The 23,161-nt window shown below is 43.3% G+C and overlaps 1 protein-coding gene across 2 annotated transcripts in view; it reads right to left on the bottom strand.

Annotated features, from left to right (window-relative positions):
• The window catches only part of IQCK (IQ motif containing K), a 101,788-nt gene that overhangs the window by 72,019 nt on the left and 6,608 nt on the right, over positions 1-23,161 (bottom strand). For both annotated transcript variants that reach the window (XM_075010670.1, XM_075010671.1), the window contains exons 4-6: positions 22,266-22,363; positions 4,180-4,232; positions 3,973-4,050 (exon numbers count right to left, since the gene is read on the bottom strand). In XM_075010670.1, coding sequence (XP_074866771.1) covers positions 3,973-4,050; positions 4,180-4,232; positions 22,266-22,363 — 229 coding nt within the window. The remainder of the gene's footprint in view (positions 1-3,972; positions 4,051-4,179; positions 4,233-22,265; positions 22,364-23,161) is intronic.

Raw genomic sequence — 23,161 nt, 5'->3', positions numbered from 1 at the left:
GATATGGTCGTCCTACCTCTGAACCTGAGTGATCCCAAAGTAGGAATTATGCTGGACCAGGAGTGGTTAATGCTTTCCTGCTGGCTGCTAGCTCCACATTGGCCTCCTACTGGCTGCCACCCCAGGTGCCACCCCAACCCTATGGCCACAGCTTTCCGCTCTTTGGACATGGCCCAGCTTGCTGCTCTCCAGGCTGCAGCCCCTGCTCCCAGTGACCCAGCTATGGCTCTGCTCTCTACCCGTCCGCAGCTCCTCAGTCCAGCCTCAGCTCTGCGGGACTCTCAGCTGAGCCTCCACTCCTAGCTGCTGGGTTTGTCTGGTTCAGCAACATTCATCATCCTACCAGACAATGCATGTTGCTGGACCCGAGAGTATCATATTTCAGAGATTCATCTTGTAATTCCTTGAATACTAGTGTACAGATATAAGGATTTCCACCTGATTAACAAAAAGAAAAAATTAGCATAAAGGTTATATTTAGTAACAAATCAATGTTTTAATGATTACCAACCACAGAGAATCAAGATCTTTTACAAAAATAATTAAAAAGGATAAATGCAAAAACATCAAGCATTCTTGCTTGCTGATTGAAATCATGATTAATATTTATTATTTAAAAAGCTTTGATTTAAATGATTCCACTGACTGAATGGTTCAGAGGATTTGTAATCAAATATACAGCCTTTCAAATCCAGCCTGGATCCTATTTTCAAAAAGTCTAAGCCATTTAAGAGCACAAGTCCCATTGGAAGTCAATGCTCCTGTATCACATAGGGCAAGTCTATACCACAAAATTAAGTCAACCTAAGTCATGTTGATGTACACAAGCGCAGTAAGTAAAATTGGTATTGTATGTTCACACTATGCCCCTCATCCAGGAGGTGCAGGTCCTCACTACCAGTGCTTGCACTGATCCTGAGAGCACGCACCGTGGATAGCAATCCCACTGTGCAGCTTGCCACCATCTAGCACAGGATGTTTTGAATTTGTACTACCTCATGGGGATATATGCATCACACAAAGGTGACTAAGAACATAGTTTCAATGTCCCATGATGCAGTTTTCTCCATCCTATAATATTTCATGCCTCTTTTCAAATGCCCTGCAAACCCACGCAACTTCCAGCCTTGTAAGATGCATGGCTCCTTCACAGCTGTGCACTACTGTGATGAGCCCTTTGAGAACAATATGCATGCTCCTAAAGTATTTGCAGAGCCACAAGAGGATCCATACAGAACATGAGGCTTGTTTGGAGGCTTGGATTCCTCAGAAAGCTGCAAGCAGAGACTTTCTTTCCAGACCAGAGGATTACCATTTGGTATGTTGAAATGCCAATAGTGATCCTGGGAGACCCAACCTATCTATGAATTCCACAGGTCATGGAGTGGTACACCAACCACTTCAACAGCAACTAGGAACACTTCAGGTTCCTTCAGGCTCAGCAGCTGCAGAGTAATAGTTGAGTGCACCTTTAGCTGTTTGAAAGGCTACGGACACCGTCCACTCAGAAAATTATACCTCCGTGCAATGCCTTTTGGTATGCTTGCCACAATTCCTTGGCTTTCACGAGGCACTGCTCAGGTCAGTCTTCTAGCCCTTCTTTCCTGTGCCCTGAGCAATGTGTTCATGGCTACTGCCATTTCTTCAGCTGCACCGGAGTCATGTCTGCACAGCCTCTTTTCCCCACAGAGGAAATTCACCACTTTCTGTGTACTTCAGTCAGGAGTACATCTGCAGCATGGAGCCAGCATAGTCAGCTGGGTGGTTGGTAGGTGAACGCTTCACACCAAGCAGACAGAAAATGGAATTTCAAAAAGTCACAGGACTTTAAAAGGGGAGATGTATATACCTGTTTTCCTGACCAGTGGGCAGCAGAGTTCACAATGGTGGCTAGAGCCCCCTGGAGGCCCCTGAAGTCAATATAAGCAAAACAGTGTCTACACTGATATTGTATTGCCCTAACTACATCAAGCTAAGCAGAGATGGCATTATTATATTGGCATAGCAGACAAGTTATGTTGGTGGGAGTGGACATTTTAGTAGAGACACAGAGTTATGTCAATGCCAGATGCCTCAGGACAATGTAACTCTAGCATAGAGTGGATGAGGCCTTAGTCATGTTCAAAAATTCCAACTCTCAGTTCAGTAATGACAAAAGCATGATACTAGCTGGTGGCTATTCAGCAGCCTGTATGAAATTGGCAAAGCATGCATCCAAATCACAAAAACTGCCACTTTAATTAATCTATGTTATTGGCTGAGACAGTAAGCAACTAACGGGCACTGAGAATGTATTAGTCCCAACAAATTGTACACCCAAGGTCAACCTACAGCCACTGCTGTAATTAGTTTGATGGCTGATGTCCACAATACCCTTCTTCTGTCAGTGATGCACATCCTCACAAAGAACACTTCCAGCTGATGGAAGAAGGGCAATGTGGAAGGTTGAGAGCCAAGTTGTTAGATCCAGGAGTAGGAGGTAGCTGTCTGGCTTTTTCACTTCCCTGTAACCTGCCAGGAGTGGGAAGCTGCCCCTTTTCCCTCCCCTCCTCCCCCAACTTGGCTCCCTGATTGGGATGAGAGGACCTGGACAGGCACAGTTGGGCTGGGAGTGGGAAATCAGGCAGGCACAGCCCAGCTGAGTGCATGGGGAGAGCAGGAGAGCCAGACTCTAGCTGCCCACATTTCTTGTCAGTTTCAGTGCTCTGAAATTGACTAGACAGCCAACAGCTGATGTAAGTTATGCTAGGTTTACAGAGAGGCATAAGCCCTATGCCTCTTCTCATGGAGGTGGATTTATTATGTTGGTTTAGTAGAGCACCTATATGGGTTGGACAAGGTTGTAGTACGTACTCACAATTTAAGTTGACCAAAGCCACCTCTATAACTGCATAGTGTAGACCAGGCTTTAGTGTCCACTTCTCATTCATCCTGAGCTCTTCAAAGGCCTATGAATGTCAAAAGCTATTCTCTTTCTGAGGCAGAGATTCAAAGTTCTAGGTTTTTCCACGTGAAACCCTACAGAAAGATTTTCAAGAAAGTTCCCATTTTGGCACCTTAATGAAATGGACAGATTTTCAAAAGTGCTCAGCACCCAAAAGCTTCCACTGGCAATAAATCTAACCACATCATTAAAGGGGCTTAGATGGGAACTCTCTTAAAAACTGCCCCAAAGAATTTCCTTACTTCTCAGTTGGGGGCTGTTATTTTCCCCCTTTCTCTTCTCAAGCAACTGCTGCATACATAGCGGAATAAGCCATGCAACCAGGAAGAAAAGATTCCTCAAAAACTATGCTACAACTCAGTATTGAAGAAGTAATTGGGAAAGCTATTGAGGGACATAATTAAGACTTTCCTCCAGAAACAGAAAACGTCATTTCTCTTAGATATAAAATCATGAATAATACACAGAAGAAATTAATCTCTGCCAAGTATTACTACAGGGATTTTAAAACAAGTTGCTCACAGTCTAGAGGAACAAATTTCTAAACTACAGCACCTCAAAGATGTTCCTAATCATCATATTAGTAAGCAGTATTTAAAAGAAGAATTATTTGTTCATTAGTATCAGGATTTTCTTAATGCCATCAAGCACTTTGAAATATCCAGCACTTCAGCATAATGAAATGTTTAGCATTCCCACAACACTTTCTGTGCAAATGAGCCTGGCACAAAATACCTTATAACCAGCAAATTAACAAGCACTGTAAAGACCCTTTGTTACGCAAGAATAGTAAAGGCATGCTCCAAAGGGGATAAATGTAACACATTTAAAGTCTGTTCTGGTATGGCTATGACCTGAAGAAGAAGGTCTATCCCACGAAAACTCATTACCTAATAAATTATTTTGTTAGTCTTTAAAGTGCTACTGGACTGCTGTTTTGACATTTAAATTCTGTTATTTTTGGAAGGAAGAGGGGAAATTACGGGTAGATGAAAAAAAAAATAAAATAAATAGTGCAGAATACTTACTGGTCCTTGAGCCAGTCCTTCACAAAAGGGATGGAGAAGAATTCTGTGAATGGCTCATCTCTCCTCTTTGGATTGTGGCTGATAATAATACATATATTTTTTAAAATACAGTTAACAGGAAAACAACATACATTTATCTCAACTCTTGTAAATTAATGCTGCTGAATCTCTGGACATAGATGATTTTTATAAACAGGGTTAACTTACTTGTATAACCACTCGGTCAGAAAATCACAGGCGATAAATTTGGTCCTTTTTCTCTAAACATAGAAGACAGTTTCAAATTATTTATCATATTTGGATTGGTTGCAAGTTTTAACTAGTACTGAGGAACTGCAGCTAGGCTGACTGCCATTGTTAAATAAAATATGTAGTATGTTATCGTATCTATTTAACTTTTGTAACTGCCAAGTCTGCATAGACAGACAGGAAATGTGTCCATTTTGGCATTCACACTAGGATCTTGTTTGGGGCACTGTGTTTATAGCAAATTCTTTCCCAATATCATTCCTTCCAAAGGCTGGTCTCTTTAACTGAAGGAATTAATGGATTTGATGTAAGAAATTGCTTTATATTACTTTACAATGTGTTACCACATTCTTACAATCTCTCCTTAACCTACTTATGACATATTTTCATCATCATAATAGAATTTCACTTTGATGTAAATGCTTTCTCACTTCTGACTAACAGCACATCAAGGTGTTCAAATGATTGCAACACACAAAAAGAAAGATTCAGACACATATTACCCAATTCTGGCACAAAATACTTTACCATTTACTTATAATTGGAGACAAGAGACATGTACTATGAACTTCAATGTGCTTGCTGGAATCTGACATTGCTGGGGCAAGGGGAGACAAGAAGGATGGTGAGCAGAATGTCGTAGGTCCCAAGCACCTAGCTGGAAATATGCCTGGAAGACTTTATGGACTTATTCTTAAAATTAAGAGGTCAAGTTCAGTACTAGTATAATTAAACACAGATCATCAGCGGACACAAGGAGCTGCACCTATGAGTCTGAGGGCAGCATGCGGCCCACATGAATCTGTTCCTGCCACATGCTGAGCACCCTCAATTCCCATTAAAATCAGTGAAAGCGAAGGGTGCCCAGGACACGCCTTGATCTAGTCCATGCTTTGTTGCTGTTTTTGCCAGTGGCGCTGACAGCTGCCACAGGTCTGAGGTAGGTGGGAGGGGGCCTGGCTCCTCTCCCTGGAAGAGGCGGGGCCAAAAGCAGAAGCAGGCTGGGTTTAGGGCAGTCAGCCCTGCCCTCCCCCTACTTTACCTCAGAGCTGCATGTAGTGCAGTGGCATAGCATTCTGTGATATTTCAAAGGGGCCTGGGGACAACTGCTCCCTTTGTCCCCCACCCCACCCCACCCGCCACCCCTGCCAGTTTTTCCAAATTTAAAATACAAGTAATCTAATCTACAAAGTAGTGTTGGCTGTTCTATGTGGAAAACACTATCTTTTCCATACAAAACCTTACCAATGTGCTACAGAGATCCAGCAGACTCCAGCCTCCTTTTTTTTTTTTAAATAGATCCATATTATGGGCAAGATAATAGCACTGAACCACAGGTGCATGTAGGAAGTAGTATGAAACTGAATCAACCCAATGGTGCTGAGGGGGCTCTTTGCTTAAGTCATGCACATTGCTTACCCCACTGCACCTGACTAGTCCAGTACGCAGGTCTGAAGGGAAGCTGGACCATTCCCACTTTGGGAAAATTTGTGCATCCATGGGAAGAAAAGAAGGAACATAGTGACATTGTAGCTGTTGGCCGTGGTATTTTGAGGAAGAAGCAAGAGCACTATGGCCAGGAACTCTGATCCTATATGTTTCATCCTCCAGGCAAAGTATCACTGGAAAAGAGTTGCCAATTTTCATGGTTTTATTGAGGTTCTCAATATAGTTGATGTTTTTTCTTAAAGTCCCTACTCATGAAAACAAGTCACCACGTGAGAATCTCAACTTTCATTTAAATAGTAAATAAGATTCTAGTCCTTATGTTTGTGGAAGGGGAAAATCTTGAAAATGCCTTAAGTGCTGAAAAAAAAGGCAAATAAAAAGAATTCAAAATTTGTTGAGTTTAAAAAATTCAATTTTTCACCATTTTATGATTTCGGGGGGGGGGTCTAACTTCTGAATACTTGGGGCTGACACTATTGGAAGTTAATATTTTTACTTTTATAATAATTTTAAAAAACCCAAACCAGATAAAACTGCATATATTTAGACATTTAACTGAGCATTATAAAAACAAACATTAGTACAATTTCAAATTGAAGGACCTGCATGACTCCATTAAAATATTTTTGGGTCAGCATTATTTTAGGTTGTCTGGCAACATTAAAGATATACCAGAACTGACATGTATACACAAAGGTGACTTCTGCATTTACAAAAATGATACAACATTGAAACTTTTGCCCTGACACGTCTAATGCGATGCAATATTATGTAATTCACTCACTGCTTTTCTACACAAGCTATTGACTTATTCTACTGTACTTCTCTGAGACACTAATAAACAAGCTGTTCTGTTGTTGTCATACACAACAATAACATTAAAGTTTATTTTCTTTTAAATTATACTTTATTATTCAGTTGTAACATTCTAATTTTCTAATGCAGTATTAATGAAAGTATTAAATATAACTGTGGGGAAATGAATGCAGGCATCTTATGTAAATGCTATGAAACTAATTTGAATTAGCTAGTCATAAAAATACATAATGACAGCACTTTTTTTTACAGCAGAAGCATTGTTTCTAATGGCTTTCACAACACTATTTAGTTTTGAAGGTTTATTTCATACAGTTAGCAAGCACTGTCAGAACTACTATTAAATTGGGCAAACAACCCAATGTGTAAGGAGCACACTGATAGACTGAATCACTTCTGAGGCAACGAAAAAAATGGAATAAATGTTGTTTTAATTTTGTTTGAGGTCAGCACGGACGAGTCATGCATACATAGGCACACACAGAACAGTTGAACTATTGTGCCATTGCTCAGTTAAAAGCAATATCTGGTGGGTGGTCCAAAGAAGGAGGTGGAAACAGTGTGTGACCATCACAAAGCACATGCACATCCTGGTACACAAATACACTGAAGTTTACTAAAATTCAAGGATAAAGTCCCAAGTGTGCTACAGTCTTCCATAATTAATGGACAGGATCAAGAGCAACATTTGGAGAAAAGGCTCAGGTGAAACCCAGCTAAAGATACAGAATCAGAAACAAAGCAAGATTAAAGATGGAGGACCAAATCATGATTTAGCTGAAGTTAACTGCAAAACTCCCATGATCTAACAATGAACAGTAATTTGGCCCTAAGAACACCACTAATCAGCAATAAGAAGCCAGCTCTAGAATCAGGAAGAATGATTAAAGAACCAAGATTACAAGCAGCAGCCAGCATTAGAGGCCTAATGCCAGGCTTTCATAGCTGGAACTGAGAACAGAGGGCAGAATTAATAAACTGAGGTCAAATGCAGTGAGCAGCATTCAGGATCAGCTGGCAGGATTTCATGCCAAACTTTGGGAATAGCAGACAAATGAACTGGACACAGGAAAAAGGACTATAGGTTGAATCTCTCTCACCTGGCACCCTCAGGACCTGACCAGTGCTGGGCAAGAGAATTTGCGAGACAACGGGAGGTCAGTACTGTCTAGTACATGACGAACATTTCCACTGTTTACCAGACTCTTAGAAAATGTTTAGGGGTAAATCACAGCTAAATAACAGCACAGAACACTGAGAGCCAGGACTGGTGGCTGTAAACAAACTTTATGGAACCACAGGAAACTCGGCCATGACCAGGATAAGTGGTCACCCAGCTAACTAAAATCATGCTGGATTACGGAGTTTGCCAGACGACAGTTCCAGATTAGAAAGGGTCAACCTGCAATGCACTTGCAGTTTCTTATGCATTTGCAGCTATTTCTGAAAGGAGACCTTCTGTGAGCTCTCCTCTTCTTCTGCCCTGAAAAGAGCAAATTGCTATGGACAGCTAACGTCATGAATTCCTCCTTTGGTCAGTAATGTTATTATCAGCATTACCACACTAGTCATGGACCAGGTTCCTATTGTGCTAGACACAGTACAAATACAGAAAAAGAGGCCAGTACCTGGCCCAAAGAGGTTATAGTCTAACCTTGTGTTCTTTGCTTGTGAACCAGAAAACTGACAGATATTTCTTGGCAGTACAAGATGAATTTTAAAAGATCAGGACTGTAAATCTTTTAGGATGGAGGGAGTTGAGTTTACAACCCCTTATACTCACCCGCTGTGGTTATACTAGTAAATTTTGCCAAAAAATCCCAGTTTTATTGACAAAACTGGTGAAATGTCCATACATAAAATGTGTTTTGTCAACAAAACTCGGCACTTTCACCGGCAGTGTTCTGCCTTTCAGCCATGAGGTATAACGCTGCTGTTGACAGGTTCTGTCAACAAAAAGCTGTGTGGAAGCTCTGGGGGGCCTTCTCTCGACAGACAGGGCACCAAGAACAATGGGCAATCCTTCTGCTGTGCTTCCAGATGCCTGTTTTGTCAAAAGAGCAGTTGGGCAGTCTGGCTGCTCTGTCCACAGAGCAGAGTGCTTTTCTAATTGGCTTTTGTGCGTGGTTGCACCCCGTTGACTGAAGTTTTGTCGGGAAATGTCTTCTGACAGTGACTTCTGTCAACAGAACACTCTAGTGTAACTGTAGCCACCTTCTAAACTTCATAGGGGCAGTAGTTTACTATTGATCAAGTGTAGGACAGCTTTTGAATTCCATCCCAAGACTAATACAAACTGCAAGTGAAGGCTGTCTGTTGATTTAAGCCACGTCTCAGCTGGCTTGGCAAATTTGAGTGCCCTTGGATTCAGTAGGAGCAGAAATTGGCCAAGCACTATTTTTAATTTTTGCCTGACAAGAAGTTGAGACCTTTACTGTTGGTTGCAGGTGCTCCCGCCTCCCCACACCCACCCAAAGTTATCCAAGCCTCTGTTATCACCAAACAAAATTTTGTACAGTGCTCTGCCTGGAGTTAGTCCTTAACACCTGTGCCAAGCCTGGCTGTTTCCTTACACTACACAATGCTGCACAGTATATTGTTTCCAAGTGAAATTTAAAGCATGATTCTTGACTGGATCCTCATTTTCCTAGAGATTGTTCCTCAGTGCTCCATCCTACTACCTCATTTTCCTAGAGATTTGTCCTCAGTGGTCCATCCTACCAGCTGAGAAAAGCAGAGGTGTTTTCTCTGGAAGTTCTCAAACCTGCACCTTCAAGATCTCAGTTGGGAGCCTAGATTCTGGAATTTGTTGGCCTGAGTACTGACCTTCAAAAGTAATCTCATTTTTGTGCAAGGGGTTCTGGAAATTGACTTTGTGTTTTCTTTTGTGGATGGGGCATTTTGTGTTCCCCATTTAGCGCTGTGTTAGTATATTGCATCAGTTTATGCAATCGTATAACTTACATAGCTGAACCTACAGATGGTAATAGGTATATATGATCAACTAGAAAAATAAAATGAATACACACATCTGTAAATAGAGGTGATTTTATATTTGTAATGACACTATATTTTTCACCTGGTTAATTAATTCCTATATGCCTGGTGCATGAAGTGGTATCTCTCTTTGCCACCTTAAGTCTTTCAAGATGCAACAGAACAGGGGTGGTGCTACATGCTATGTCTACCCTGTAAAGGTGTGTGTGTTAGGGAGAGGGTTTCCCTTCCACAGGAAGGTACAATGGGGCCCATGCCATTGTCTTTACCTGACAAGAATCACAGCATACAAAGAGAATATGCTGACACACAGAGACAGCCCTCAGACAGAAAAGTTTCAACAATGTTTTAGAAAACAGGTCAGGGAAAAAACATAAGTGTAAAACATTAACAGGCCAGAGCTGCTTCACAGCAACATTCTCAGGGTTCATTTCTATTCCAGCACCCGGATGTGCACAAACAAAGAATTCTCTCAGAGGAATTTCCCTGGGCTTGTCATGACAATACCAGATGGTGTTCCTCTAGATCATCTGAACAGTCTGTAGTTCTGAGGTCTAAAAGGCCATTTCCTTCACAAGAGAGCTTTCTGTTAGCTTATCAAGAATTAACGTCTTAATTAGAAAGTCAGATCCTGACCTTGACTACACCTAAAACCACCTGGCAGACTTTAGCTCAATCTCTTCATACTATGTTTTTTCTACATCATAGTATTAAATTAGACACTTTTTTAAAGGACTCATCACAATGAATTGTTTTAGAAAATAAATGCTAAAGTTCTTTGACAGGAAGGTAGACATTATTCAGTATGTTTTAAGTAACTTATTCTTAAAGATTAGCTAATTGGAGAGTAACTAATTAAAACACAGGTGCAGTCACCATTGAAAACTACCAGCCAGATTCCCCACTCATGTGTCTCTGTTAAAGTTAGTTGAATTATGCCAAGGATGAATTTGGCCCCTTATGAGGTTTTTATACACCATGCAACTATTGTTACTGCAAGTGAGTGAAATTTGTGGTTTTATGGCAGCCTGTCATTAGAAGGAAAAAAGTGACATACATTGATCTGTTTTAGGCACATTCCTCCTATGCTGCAGTGACCAGGACAAACACAGGAAATGTCTGCACATTGTGTATTGTTAACCTGCTGAGGTGTCTATAAATTACTCATACAGAGGAATTGTTTTCTGTTCTTTATCTTTTGTGGTAAGTACAATACAGGGCAAAATATTGTTACTGTCTTGCTCAATTTAGCATGAAACAGAAAGTTTGTTAGTGACCATAATTCCATTCACTTTCCTGTATGCACTTTATATTTTTATATCTTTTGTCAGAGTCCCAGAGTCCCAGCTGTAACCTCCTTATTCTGTAGCTATGTGTACACAACCTGAAAGGAATGTCAGAATAATGGTAATAAATATGTTTAAACTTTGTTCAATTTTTATTCTGAAAAGTTAATGTTTTACTCAATTCTCAAGTGAGAAGAGGTGAAAAAGTGCCTGCGCTGGCAAAAATGGAAGGCAGAGTGGACAAAACATGAGAAAACAGACCTCGGGGAAAATACTGCTTTAGCAGGGGGAGACTCTGGGAGACATAATTGTCTTTTTCAACTCTAATATAAAAATGTAGTTTTTTACAGCCTATTTTTATGTTCATATCAGCTTGAAGTTTGAGAATGCACCTAGCAGTTGATTATTCTTAATACTAATATTGTTGGATTTCATATTATTTATTTGGACTTTATTTTGTTTTTTAAATAGAAATAGACTATTGCACTGTAAACTTCAAACATCTCTTGTTTCCGTTTCTCTCTCTGCACTAGATCACACCACTTTCATTCAGGAGAAAAACTGATAAAAATACAGCAGGACCTTCCCTCTCCACTCAGCTTGTCTTCCCCTTCCCCTCCCACTATTCTCTTCTCCCCCCCCCACTTGTCACAGATGCAGAAGTTTCTCATTTACTTTCCTCCTCTAATGCCCTCACTGGTCCCAGCGATTTCCTTCCATCTCATCCCTGATCTACTTCACACCTACCCTCCTCCTTCCTTTACTCTGCTCTTTCACCTCTCACTTCTCTCTGGCTTCTCCTCTTTAAAATAAAAGCATGCGTTAGCACCTCACATCTTAAAAAATATTATCCTTGACCCCACTTGCCTCTCCAGTTACTGCCCCATCTCCCCTCCATCTCTACATTCTTTGAATCTACTGTGTGTAATCTCTGTCCAGAGTTCTCCTTCTGTGGTTCCATCCTAGACTCTATCCAGTGCTGCATTCTAATCAAACCACTCTTGCCAAACTCTCTAAAGACCTTGTCTTAACCAAAGCTGAGAACCAGCAGTTCTTCATCCTCCTTCACCCTTGACAATAGACTGTGCTATAAGGCTCAGTGCGCAGAAGGTCATGAAGAGCCAGGGCATTTGTACAAACTGACAGCAGCACAGGGGAGCAACATGGCCAGATGGAGGTTGCGGAAGCAGGTGTGACAGTGATTCTCTTCCCTCCCAGTTCAGCAATCTGTAACTGTAGCAGGGACCTCACTGTTTTTTCAAGAAGTGTGCACAACTCTCCACATGGACGACCTTAAAAAGGGAAGGGAAGGCGGTATCTCCTCGGAGACACCAAAAAAGACAACCAGCCAATAGGTTATGGGGGGAGGTGCCCATGTCCTAGGAATTGTTTGGAATGTCCGGGTTATAAACACCATGTATAGACACTAATAGCATTACACAGCTGTAACAAGCTAATTTTCAGTTGTTGCAGCAGCTGAGAGCATCCATGGGTGGGAAAGGTCTGGAGGCAGCAGGACTGGACACTCAACATGGACTCAAGTCTGGGAGACAGACAATAGTCAGGCAGGGCAAGACCCCCAACAGAGAGGGGGAGCCCTTAACAGAAAAAGGGAGGTTACTGAGCAGCCTACAACCCATTCACCAATAGGGAATGTGAATTTGGGAGCTAGAACACATGCCTGGGAACAGTGGTGCTTCAATAATCTGTCATGAGCATGATTATGCTGGGGTGACTGACCTGATAAGAATTCACCACCTTGCTACTAATAAAGATAACATTTTGAGAGGTAAATATATAGACATATTATCACTGTTACCCCCAGTGCTGACAGAGTGTACACCAGGGCAGAGCAAGCAGGGCGATGACATGGCCCAGGGTGCACAGAAGATAAGAAGATAGCTACCCCACTTTTCCTAATCTGTGCAGGCATTATTGCAGAGACTTACCCAGGTAGAAGTTCAGTATTATTCAAATATATTAATCTAATCAGGTGGGCACATACTATTTTTAGGGGTATGTTATACTATGATAAACGGTTTCAATTGAGGGTTGTAAAAGAAGCAGAGACCAGTGAGACACGCTGCATCAGATGTTATGGTTAGAAGGGATGACACTACGTGGACCTGATTTCTACACTAACATTGACCTGTTTTTTCCATTGCAAGTCCTGATGCCTGCGGCTCATAATTAACTTTGCTGGGTATTTAATGAAAGTGGGTGTTTTCAGAACATCTGCAAAGTTAGGTAAGGTTGCAAAATGTGCTTTGTGGTCCATGAAGCCCACAAGTGCTACACCAGCCAAAAAAGGCCACAATATGGAAACAGAAAGGTGACTATAATGATGCAAGTAAGTCAACTATCACACGCAGACTCTTGGGTGCAAGATTTGAGGGCCAAAGAGCAATCACAGGTGGTGCTAGTGTGCAGGATAAGCTGAAAATGGGAGCTGGATAAGCTAGAACTGTTAAGGGTTCTCCTTTGGGATTCTGCAACAAGACAGCTGGGGCATACTTGCAGAATGTTTATTTACACTTCACTATTCAGAGGGGAAAGAAGTTATGTAATGTCCCAAACTTAAAATTCTTAGTGGAAGGGGGTCATATGACAAAGAAAAGATTACTCCTGAAATTGAGGAAGAACAGGGCAGCAGGACAATCAATCCCTTACCTATATAGGACTTGAAGGTTTCTCTACACTTGGTTCCTCAGAAGATTCTGGGCACATGTTACTTAATTCTCCACCTATCATAATGATGGACTACACATAGCCACACTGTTCCTTCACTGATGTGGCTTTTCCTTTTTGTTTTAATTCCAGGCACTTGAAGATGAGCCAGCCAGACCATTTGGATCTGTAGCATAGTCTTGCTTATTAGGCCCATAGGTGGACTTCCAAGTGACCTGGAGGTTTGCAGCTGGTCTGTGGTGGTGAAGCTGGCCTGGCAAAAGGACATGACATAGGAATAGCTGTTCTCTTTTCTCAAAACCATGATGTCCTGCTAAGTAGGCATCAAAGATGACTATATATCACTTCAGGAGTTGGGATAGACTGTGGAACTTTTCTAGGAGTAAAAATTACTTCAGTCAGCCTTATTGCAATGTAGTGTGTGACAGAGAGTTGTGAATCTCTTGAGGGCTAGGACAACTAGAAGACATGAACTTGTCCACCTCCCTTTTCAGACTGATAGCATAAGGAAGTTACTAAGTTTCTCATCTGGCCATAGCATACCAAGCACCAGAGTTATTCAGGCAATGGAATTCACCTGTCTGACTTGGGAGCTGATACATTTTTGGGTGATGTCAAAGAGAGCATCAAATATATGTCTGGAAATGTAATTTGGTATGCAGGTGGGGGCAGGATAGTATTCAAGCTAAAGCTGGTGTCTCCTTGTGGCAGATGTCCAGTGCAGGTACATCACAGGAAATGGATATAGTAATCAGATAAAATGGATGTGGAAAAAGATTTAGAGGTATTCTTTAAAGAAGAGGAAACAAGGTGGGTTTGGGGCTCCCATGACTGATAAGGCAGGGAGTCAACTCCCATCCCTTTATAATCTTCCTCTCAGCAGGGCATTGGCTGGGAACCAGTATGGCAAAGCAGGAGAGCTGACATCATCCCAGCAGTATATGTAAATGATTATGTAATTACCTGTCCTGTACAATTTCGTCAACTGGCCTGACTAATGACAGGTAACCCTCTTCTCCCCACCCACCGCTATATAAGCCCTGAATTCTATTTTTCAACTCCATCTTCATCTGAAGAAATGGGTCTTGCGCACGAAAGCTCATGACCTTATAAATTTGTTAGTGTCTATGGTGCTACAGGACTGCTTGTTATTTGTCAAGCTACAAACTAACCGCTACCCCTCTGAGACAATTTTATCTGCTAACTACCCCCAGACTTTTAGGAATAAGTTTCAGCCTAAATAAGCCACATACAGTGTCCTTTTTCCAGCATACCCAGACAATTTTAGTACATTGGGATAATGACTGATATTTTCAGTTGGCTTCATGTGTGGTCACACACAATGCCTCACTGTGCATATAAAGTGAATTATTATAAGTCAGAATGTCAATTTACGTATGTAAATGGTTGTTGCTGCATATTTCTTCAGGCACATTTGTGAAATGCTTAACTGTTAGATCAAGAATAATTTCATTCAACTTCTGCATGTTACATTTAAATCACAATACCACACATGAAAAAATCCACAAGAGGATCTGTACAATAAAGATGAAAAAGAAGGCACTAAATTTGTTTCAAGAAAATGATTGCATAGCTCTATAAATGGGTTCTAGTAATTATTTAAAATATTTTTGTGTGTGTTAGGCAGTAGACTTTTCCTGTAACTGAAAAAGAATAATGCTTTGGTTATGTGAATTCTAGCTGAAGTAGGGAAGGTTCAGTTAGAATTCATAAATTTTATATGTGAAAATAGACTGCCCAAGTATTAAGCACTTGGTCAGCAATGGAAAATAACACTAGTATTCATGTAAATGATTACCAAGACCTTTTGTTTTGCTAACATTATTCCAAAACAGCAAAAAAATGATGTCCCAGTGGACAACTGTTATATGACACACCCATGCTTTTTTGAGTTTCCTTCCCTAACAACATGACATTACTCTCTTTTAGAACCAAAATGACCTAGTTTATTTTCTGATAGTGTTGCTTTTTCTTTCTCAAAAATTAGCAAACCCAAACCCCTTCCTAATATAGCAAGTAAAAAGGGGAATTACAGACAAACATAGCTTACATTTTGTATTTTGCTACTTTGTTGTAAATGTGCATACACAAACATAATCCAATGATTTATGGATACTTTATTTTGCTTGTAACTAAAGAGTGTATATTTTATCATTGGGATGAATTTATTATTTACACAAAGGAGTTTGTTATTACATACCTCACAACAACTTTAACTTTATTTGAGTGAGGGGTTTTCTCAGTGCTTATCCTAATCTATAAAGCCATGTCTACACTGTCCCCGACTTTCCAGAAGAGACATGATAACAAGAGCAGCGGAAGATGCAAATGATGCACAGATTGAAATATCTCACCCCTCATTTGCATAGTCCCATGAGATCTGGCATCTGGAAGAGTTTCTTCTGGACTCCAAAACAGGCGTGCAAGGAAGAAGGGTCTTCCGGAAGCAGGGTTTCTTTCCAGAGGATCCCCAAAGGAATCACATTCACATGTGTTTTGCAGTCTGGAAGAAGCTCTTTCAGAAGGCAGATATCACGAGAGTATGCAAAGGAGGAGTGAAATATTTTAAACCATGCCTCATTTGCATTTCCACTGTGCTTGTTAGCATGCCCTGCCTGGAAGGTGGGCGGAGGCCAGTGTTGATGCAGCCTAAGTGATTTCTATTTGCTGCTACTGTCTTTAAAACCTATTTCACCACATTTTAATAGAATTTAGCATAAATTGTTAAGAAAAACCATCAGTGGATTTTAAAACTGCCAGTATTCCTGCCCTTTCTGTTACAACCCACTATCCTCACGCTAAAATCCTGTACCATTAGTGCAGAGGTTCTCAAACTTCATTGTACCAAGACCCACTTCTGACAATGAAAATCACTGCATGACCCGAGGAGAGGGGCTCAAGCCTGAGACCTCCCCTAGCAAAGCTGAAGCCAAAGGGCCCCAGCCCTGGGCCAGGGCCCGTTACCTGATTCCCAACATGTTGGGTTGAAACCCGCAGGCTTCAGCCTCAGGTGGTGGGTCTTTGGCTTTCACCCTAAGCCCCAGTAAGTCTAAGGCCACCTTGGTGATTCCATTAATATGTGTATGGTGCGAGAAGCCATTGTAACGGTCAAGAGTGCAGTCCGACCCCTCTGTGAATCCTCAGGAGAATCTAAACAGACCAGTCTGCGCAAGGTGAAAAGCTGCAAAATAACTGCCATGGGAACTACTGCAAAACAAGGCGCACTTGCCAAGACTTCAAGGTTACGCTGGCAGTAGATCACAAGAGATAGTGATAAGAAATGCATAGGCAATTTTAGGCAATCTTATGTTAATGAGTTCAGCTTTATCAGCTAGTGTTAGGAGGCCTGTTACAGAGCCTCTCCCCAAGCAAAGCTCCGACACGTCGGGTTTTCCCCCACTGGTGACTGCGGTGTCTCCGGGGCTCCCGTTGCGGGTGTCACGCGCTTTCAATAAACCAAATACAGCACTCGCCTTCTGGGTGCAGCCTCATTTCCAGGGAACCCGAGCCTGGTCGGCTACAACATGAGATTTTGATCCACTGTTTGAGAAAATCTTCATCAGTGGAAATATGGATTGAAGGACAATTCAGTACTGAATTGCTCCACTATGTCTCAACTTAAAATAGCAACCAAACAACCCAACAACAAAAGGATATTAACTCAACCCACTCCCACCCCAAATCCCAAAACAATGCTCTGCAACTGTGAAAGTCGACTACTCAACAGTCCTAAAAATAGTTCATTCTTTCACATTATGAGGTGGACTGCTCTCAACTTCCTTTCTTTTAAAACACCTTAGTATAAGTCTCATGTGATGCGATGAACATTGGATACATCACAAAACAAAAAGCAGTTATGTAGCACTTCAGGTTTCTAAGCAAGATGCTATAAATATTGTGACATTAATGTACAGTGCTCATAATGTATTTTCACATGCACTAAAACAACTTTCTGTTTCCTCAAGTGTCAATAGCAGGTGATGTAAAACACACTTATAAAACCTAATGATTTTACACTACACTCAAACCTTGTGAAGTATTAGTGAACACTGACACATGCTATTTACAGAGAAGAACCAGATCTGAAAACTTAAGACAAATGTGGGAGGAGCAGCCAAGGGTGGTAAGTGTCATGTATTTTTGGCCTTATCAAATGAGTGCAGATATTGATGGCTAGTTGTATGTATGGAATTGCATGCCAAACACTTTTAAAGCTGTTCCACTTTTATATATAGATAGATAGATAGCCTTCCTGATTTTATCTATCTGTCTCAGTTTTGCTATCCAAGCTACTATCTAAACTGAACACTTTGCTATCTAGGGTCTGAATATTTAACACACCCTTGGTTTGTTTCCAGATTATTAATTTAAACAATGTCTCTCAACCTTTCTGTGCTAGTGACCCCTTTGCTTAAAAAATATCCATGACACCCCTCACCAGAAAAGCTGTGATCTCTCCTCCCCACCATCAGCCCCAGGGGCCTGGGCGTCAGACCTCGTTGGAGTTCCAAGCTCAGGGCTTCATATACAGTAGTCCCTCAAGTTAGGCATGACTTCCCCCCAGCTCCAACAGCTGGGGGAGCTGGGGGCTGGAGTGCTTTCAATTTGCACTTAACTCACGTTAATGTTAAGCACAAACCAAAATCACGCATATCAGGGGATTACCATACAGTAAACTCTTGTTTACCCAGTATTTGACCAACCAGAACTCTCAAATAATCTGCATAACTCTGGCAAACCCTGATGCATCCCCTTCTTACTCTGCCAGAGAGCAGAACTGAGCATGATGGGTTCCTTTGCTCTCCCACTCGGTGTCCATCACCCAGAACAGCCAGTTCAGCGTGGGGAAGTCCACCTTTGGAGCCCTCCTCATGAAGGTAAGGCACTGCACAGTGGGGCAACCAGCCCAAGGGGGACCCTCAGGATGCAGGGTCAGGGTGCAGTCCCATCCCCAGGAGACCATGCCTTCCTACCCTTGCACAGCCCTGCTGCCGGGGGACGGCTCCACAAGGGGGGTCCTGAAGAGATGGAGGTGGAGGGGGGCGGGGCTCCCCCTGAGGCTCAGGGACTCCCTACCTCAGTCTGTGATGTGTGCGTCTTCAGTCCCTCCCTCTGCAGGTTGTGACAGCCATGAACACTATCCTCCTACGGAGGGTCATCTGTATCGGAGATGTGGACGCAGTCATGGCTGGATTCACCACCCTGGGGTTCCCAAACTGCGTTGGGGCCATCGATGGGACCCACATCCCGATACATGCCCCGGAGCATAGCATGACCAAGTATATCAACCCCAAAGGATACTTTTGATGGTGCTGCAGTCCAGGGACAACCATCATAGACAATTCATAGAAATTCATGTCAGGTGGTCAGACCAGGAACATGACACCCAGAGTTCCACAAATCTGGCCTGTGTTGGAGGATGAAGGTGGGCACATTTGTTCCCCACTATCAGCTGTCAGTCAGTGATGTGCAGATGTTACTCTGCATGGTGGGGGATGTGGCCTACCCCTTCATGCTGTGGCTGATGAAGCCCTATATCAACCAGCTGCACCCCAGCTGGGAACTCTTCAGTGCCCATCTCAAATGGGCCAGGATGCAGGCTGAGTGCACCTTTGGCCAACTCAAGGCGTGCTTTAGGAGCGTACTCACCTACCTGGATGCAGAGAAGCACAACATCCCCCAAGCTGTGATGGCATGATATGCCCTGCACAAGATTGTGGAGCGGGAGAGGGAGGACTTCCTCCCAGTGTGGGGGTTGGCTGCTGGCCACAAGGGCCAGGCATATGAGCAGCCAGGTGCAGCTCCCATCCGCCAGGCCCATCAGGATGGGCTGCTGATCCATGAGGTCCTGAGGGTGAGCTTCTCCCACAGCCCTGAGTAACGCTCCCCAGGGCCCCCAGCAGGGGCCTCAGGCCCGCAGCCCTCCCCCATCCTCACCACAACTCCCCACTTCATCCCCCCACCCTCCCTGACTCCTGTTCAGTAAAGAGGGATGCAGGTGCATTGAAAGAATAACTACTGTACTTAACCAAAGAAAAATGTGTCAAAAGGAAATGGTGTAATAACAAACTATTTACAATAAAGCAAACTTCAAAATCATTGAACTACATGTAGTATGTGGGGGATTTTGGGACGGGGGCGCAGGACATCAGAACTTGGATGAGGGAGCTTAGGACAGAGGGCTGGGGGGCCTCAAAACATGGAAGAGGCAGGGGGCCATGAACCTGAGGGGGAGTGGGACCCTGAGCAGTGTCAGCCTCGGGATCCCTTCCCACTGCAGGCTCGGGACCCCCCGTCAGGGCTGAATTGGGGCTGGAACCATGGAGAGGTACAGAGGAGGTGGGGCTGCAGCGAGGTCTGGGTGGGCAGCGGGAGACAGGTGGGGCCTGGGGAGCATGGAGGGTGATCATAGTCCTCAGCCACTGGGGCAGGTCCACAATGCACCGTGGGAATGGCCAGCAGGAGCAGGATGGCAGGCATTGGGGGGTGAGGGCATCAGGGACATGGGCAGCAGTCGTGGGCAGTTGGGCCATCATGTCAGAGCCAGATGCCAGGGGCAGCGTCAAAGCGGGACATGAGTTGGTCCCAGGCCATGTTAGCCCGCAGCACTATTCCATAATCCAGGTCATCCTCCAGAGGGTGGCATTGTGGTCCCAGTGGAGGTCCTCCTGGATGCGCTGATGGCCTCTCCAACTGCAGGCTCACCCTAGTGGTGAGGTGGGGCTGGCCTGGCCGTTGAATGGTGTAGATGTAGCTGTAAGGAAGACAAGGAGAAGACATGGTGACTCATTCATGCAATGTAGCCCCTAGAGCCCTGTCCCCACTGTGAGCAGCACTGAACAGCCCTGGGGCCAAGGGATGGGAATGTCCTGGGAGCAAAGTCATGCCACATGGGGGCTCTGAGGTGCTTCTGGGACTGGGCTGACCACAGTGCTCCATCCCTTTCCCACTCAATGAGTGGTGGGTGAGTTTGGAATAGCCTGGACCTCCCCAGCACCCCCACATGCACCTGTGTGCCAGACTCCTCTGTGTGTCTGCGGTCAGGTTGGTGCCCTTGCGGCCAGACTGCTTCCAGCCTTGGCAGCTGCTGACAGGTCTGGGGCTCGTCTGGCCTCCTGTGAGGCTAACAGCAGGCTGGCACCCATGCCCAGGGACTGTCTGCTGGATCTTGATGGTGCACACTACCTTGCACATGGTTCCACATTCTGGGACCACAGCACAAGGTCCTGCCCAAGCTGGACACATGACACTCACAGCATGCCCCATCTGCAGCTGCCTCCCACACCTTGGATCTGTGATGCTAGAGGTACTCACCAGAGAGACTCTCACTCAGCTCAAGATGCCCAAGAGGTGGCCTGGCTGGTAGGGACCAACTCCAGGATGACTAAGAAGCTGCTGCTGGCCTCTGACCCCAGGTCTAGGACTTGGAGGCAGTCTCCTCCTCCAGGGGCTCTTGCTGTGGTGGGAGGGCCTCAAGGGCCATGTCCATACTGTGGCACCGCAGGGATGTGTCATCCCCCCAGAATGGCGCGCAGCTCATGCTAATAGGGGTAAGCAGTGGGTCCTGCCCCAGTGCGTCAGGGAATGTCACGAGCCCAGACATAGTCTTGGCAAAGCTCCTTCACTTTGGCCCACACCTGCTCCATGGTTCGGGGAGGAGTCGGGGGGGGAGTTTGACCAGGGCAGTGGCCATCCGAGCATAGATGGGAGCATTGCCACACTTCACCTAGGGGTCTTGGAAGGTTTTCTCCTCCCCCTGACAAGTCAAAGAGGTCCTGGACCTCAGTCCCAGTGTAGGAGGGGGCCCACCTCTTGCTGCTCCAGGGTGGCTCTTGGGACCCCTCAGGCTGGTCCTTTGAGGGACCAGGGGTGTCACAGGCTGCCTGCTGCTCAGGAGTGGCTGTGAGGCCATGAGACGTGGCTGCATGTTGCTGTGCTGTTTGCATGTTCTAAGCTTCCTGCCATAGGGTTTCGCAGGCTCCCTGCAGGTTTAAGATGAGGCACAGACAGGGACCACAGAGGGACTGGAGGCAGGGACCATAGATTGCTGTGGACAGGGTGGCCCGTGGGGCACCTGCATGGCACCCTGGAGGCCTTTTCCATTGACAGAAGGCCCCCCCCCAAACATCCAGATCCACATTTTGTCAACAGATCTCTGTCAATAAAGGCATTCTTCCTCTTCGGGAGTGGGATGTAGCAGTCAACAAAAACGTCGTGTGCTGTCAACTTTATCAACAGAATGCGCTTGGTAATCTGGATGCTCCCCGGGTGTTGCCGACAAAATGTCTTTTGCCAACAAAACCCCCTCCTCTATACCTAAGTGGACTTGAATTAAGAATGACAATTTTATAAAAATGAAGAGATGCATTTATAAGATTGTGTATATGAAACAAATACAACTTTCAACAATGTTCAGTCTTTATAAATTACTGTGAGAAACAAAATACTTATACTGTAATTAGTGTACATTATATGTAGAATTTTTTCACAAAACTTCAAAATGCCAACATACAAAAAAAAAAAAACCAACAACAAAAAAAACCCCAAGACAATATTCTAACAGACAAGTTTACAATGATTGAGCAGTGTTTTCATAACTTGTCATACTGATTGGGCTGATGAAGTACACTACCCAAATCTAAATCCATTTAAAATGATGTACAATATATAATAAAATAAAAATATTCAGTTTGTAAAAGAAAATATAATGAAGGGTAGAGAGCAGATTTAAAAAAAAAAAGTTAGAATCCAAAAACAAATGTCTTGGACTGAAAACTATGTTCTGACCTCAAAACACTTCTCCTTCTTTGCTTGATGCAAAAGTTCAGCCATTCCCGGCAGAAGTATTGGAAATATGTAATATTCTAAGTATTCTCGAGGTGAGCCTGGACCAAAAAACATGTTTTTCATTATACAATGAACTTAGTTTGGAGAAAGAGGGACATTCTTTGACATAACAAATGAAATAGGCTTAATTTTAGTTTATATCATCTCAGCTTTTTCTAAACACAGATTCTTTCAATTTAGATAGTCACAGATTCATTCCTTTTAAGTCTCAAAAGAATACATCAACTTGAATTAGTTTCAAACTGAGTGCTTTCTCTTTCCCTCCCACATGAATGCATCCATTATCAGTTTGCTTTCCAAGCCCTTAAAATTGGAATAACACAGTCACAAAATTCAACTCCTATGCATCAGGAAGACAGTCATGTCCAATTTGCACTTTGTGGCACACTACTTTCCCTCTTATCCATCTCTTTTTCACAGTCATCATCAATAAACCCCTCTAGGAACAGGAGAAATAAACAAAATTGCCATCAGAGCTCTATCGAAGCAGCTCTTGATCTGCCAGCAGGCATAGGTGGGTGTTCTGCACTTTAGACAACAAAACCAGTTCATGGCTGAAGACCTTGAACTGGAAAATATGTATATGTTTAAATGTAGGGGAGAATTTTAAGAGTGAAATTTCAAAGTGCTCATTGTTGACCTACCTCTGGTCTCAGTGAAGTCAATGGTACAGATCCCATTAACTTCAGTGAGCATTGAGTTAGGCCCATGACAAGATCTTTTGAAAATTAACAAGCTTTAATCTTAAAGGTGAAAAAAAATTAACTCAGAAGACTGAGACCACAACATGATTACCAAAAACAAGCAGTCCTGTAGCACCTTAAAGACTAACAAAT

This window comes from Carettochelys insculpta, chromosome 16, assembly GCF_033958435.1.
Source record: "Carettochelys insculpta isolate YL-2023 chromosome 16, ASM3395843v1, whole genome shotgun sequence".
In the NCBI taxonomy this organism is placed as follows: Eukaryota; Metazoa; Chordata; order Testudines; family Carettochelyidae; genus Carettochelys; species Carettochelys insculpta.
Note: the sequence above shows the minus strand (reverse complement) of the source record. Positions and strands in the feature narration are given on the sequence as shown.